The sequence below is a fragment of the Austrofundulus limnaeus genome, unplaced genomic scaffold (assembly GCF_001266775.1).
Source record: "Austrofundulus limnaeus strain Quisiro unplaced genomic scaffold, Austrofundulus_limnaeus-1.0 Scaffold388, whole genome shotgun sequence".
NCBI classification, from domain to species: domain Eukaryota; kingdom Metazoa; phylum Chordata; class Actinopteri; order Cyprinodontiformes; family Rivulidae; genus Austrofundulus; species Austrofundulus limnaeus.
In genome coordinates this window covers 638138-639903 of record NW_013952790.1, presented here as the reverse complement: position 1 = coordinate 639903, position 1766 = coordinate 638138, and the positions used below count along the sequence as shown (strand labels likewise).

Here is a 1766-nt window from a genome sequence, read left to right as displayed (position 1 = left end):
AGCTAATAGTGTGTCAGAATGGTATATATTTATACTTCTCATCCAAACACAATTAAATTCACTCTATAGGAGACACAGTTTATCAGGAGAGGATTTTTAAAGTAACAACTCAGAATAAAACAGGAGTAACAAATTTCTACTTCTTACCTGTTTAAAAATGTGAGTAGAAAGTACAGATAATTGTGTAAAAATGTAATAAAAGTAAAAAGTACGCTGAAAAATAATTACTTAAGTAAAGTACAGATAACCAAAATTTCTACTTAAGTACAGTAACAAAGTATTTGTACTTAGTTACTTTACAGCTCTGCCAAACAGTAATGTATTATTGTAACCAACAAGACAAATGAAGTCACATCTCTAGATAAGTTTATGATATCAGGATGATCCAGGTATTAAAAGCTTTTAAAGCAGGAATCTGAAAATGTAGTTAAGATCATTTTGTCCAAATTTGACTTAATCCTGGTTTGGATCTGAAGCTCACATGTTCCACTTGGACAAGAAGGCTCTCCATCGCCCTGATTCAGTGTAGAAACATGTGATCAGTAGTGTTGAGAAACCAGCTGACCACGTCCATCATGTCTAGTTTTGGATGATTGTTTTTGTAAAGGAGGCACCAGAAAAGCAGGAAAAGCAGAGTAGATCAGGGTAGATCAGGGTAGATCAGGGTAGATCAGAAGTATTAAAAAAGTCTTGAACCTGCTGCCTTCATACCAGACTTTTAAACTAAGATTTGTTTGTGATGAGATTGTGTTGTTGTGAGTAATTTTCAGCTACCACCATATTGTAGCTTAATATCTSTAAAACTGGTGGCTCAGTTGGTAGAGCCGATGCTTCTCAGTAAGAAGGTCGCCGGTTCAAATCCCGGCTGCAAAGTGACATTTCACATCAAATTTGGAATGAAGGCAATAATAAAAACTTTAGTGACATTTATATTTTGTTGTTTGTGATGACATGAAGTTGTTTCTTGTCTCTGCTGCTGGCTCAGCTGTGCAGGCTTTCTGAAAACATGGCTGCCTTTCATGATGCTGGTGGGCGTCATCCTTACAGTGGCCCTCGCCTTCAACCTGCGATGACCCAGTGAGGCAGGAGAACAACCCAGTGGAGTCCCTGGTCTCCTGGCTTCAGACCATGCAACATGGAAGTGATGAACAATAATGAGAGGAAGGTTCAAACCAAAGTAACCAAAGGAGTAGAAACTGCTGACCTCCAGGAGAACACTGTTGGACAGGAAAGTGTTTTATCACCTGAGTTCCTACGATGTTAAAGCTGTAAACCTTTAAATTCAGCTCCTTTTCCTTCGCCTTGGTATTCTTTGTTCTGTTGCTTTACAACATGCTATTTAAATAGATTAATTTGCTTATAATTTAAAAAACATACTGATGATTAATAAAGTTAAATGCTTAAAATATATATTTTAAAGATTTCTACGTGAAAAATGGTGCTTGCCAAAGAATTCAGCTAAACACTGGAGTTTTTGTGTGTTTTCCATGACTAAACTGCTGCAGGTTGGATGATTCCTGTTTATGTTCAACAGTATTTTACCAGAGATTCTCAGGTGGACTGAGGCCTGGACTGTTGACTGGATCATCCTAGGACATTGTACTGGTTTTTCTTAAAGCAGTGAGGTGTACTTCAGGTGCTGAAAGGTGACCCTTCCTCTGATTCTCACCATGTTCCCTGTCCCTGCTGATGGAAACAAACAGCATGATGCTYCCACGGCCATGTTTCACAGGGATGCTGTGCTCAGCATGTTGAGAGGAGGAGGG

The 1766-nt window shown here is 38.6% G+C and overlaps 1 protein-coding gene across 1 annotated transcript in view; it reads left to right on the top strand.

Moving 5' to 3' along the window:
- Positions 1-1766, top strand: part of tmem222b (transmembrane protein 222b) — a gene marked incomplete at its 5' end in the record, with an annotated part of 3304 nt that extends 1538 nt beyond the window's left edge. The window contains 1 exon segment of the mRNA XM_014023714.1: positions 986-1766. Coding sequence (XP_013879168.1) covers positions 986-1073 — 88 coding nt within the window.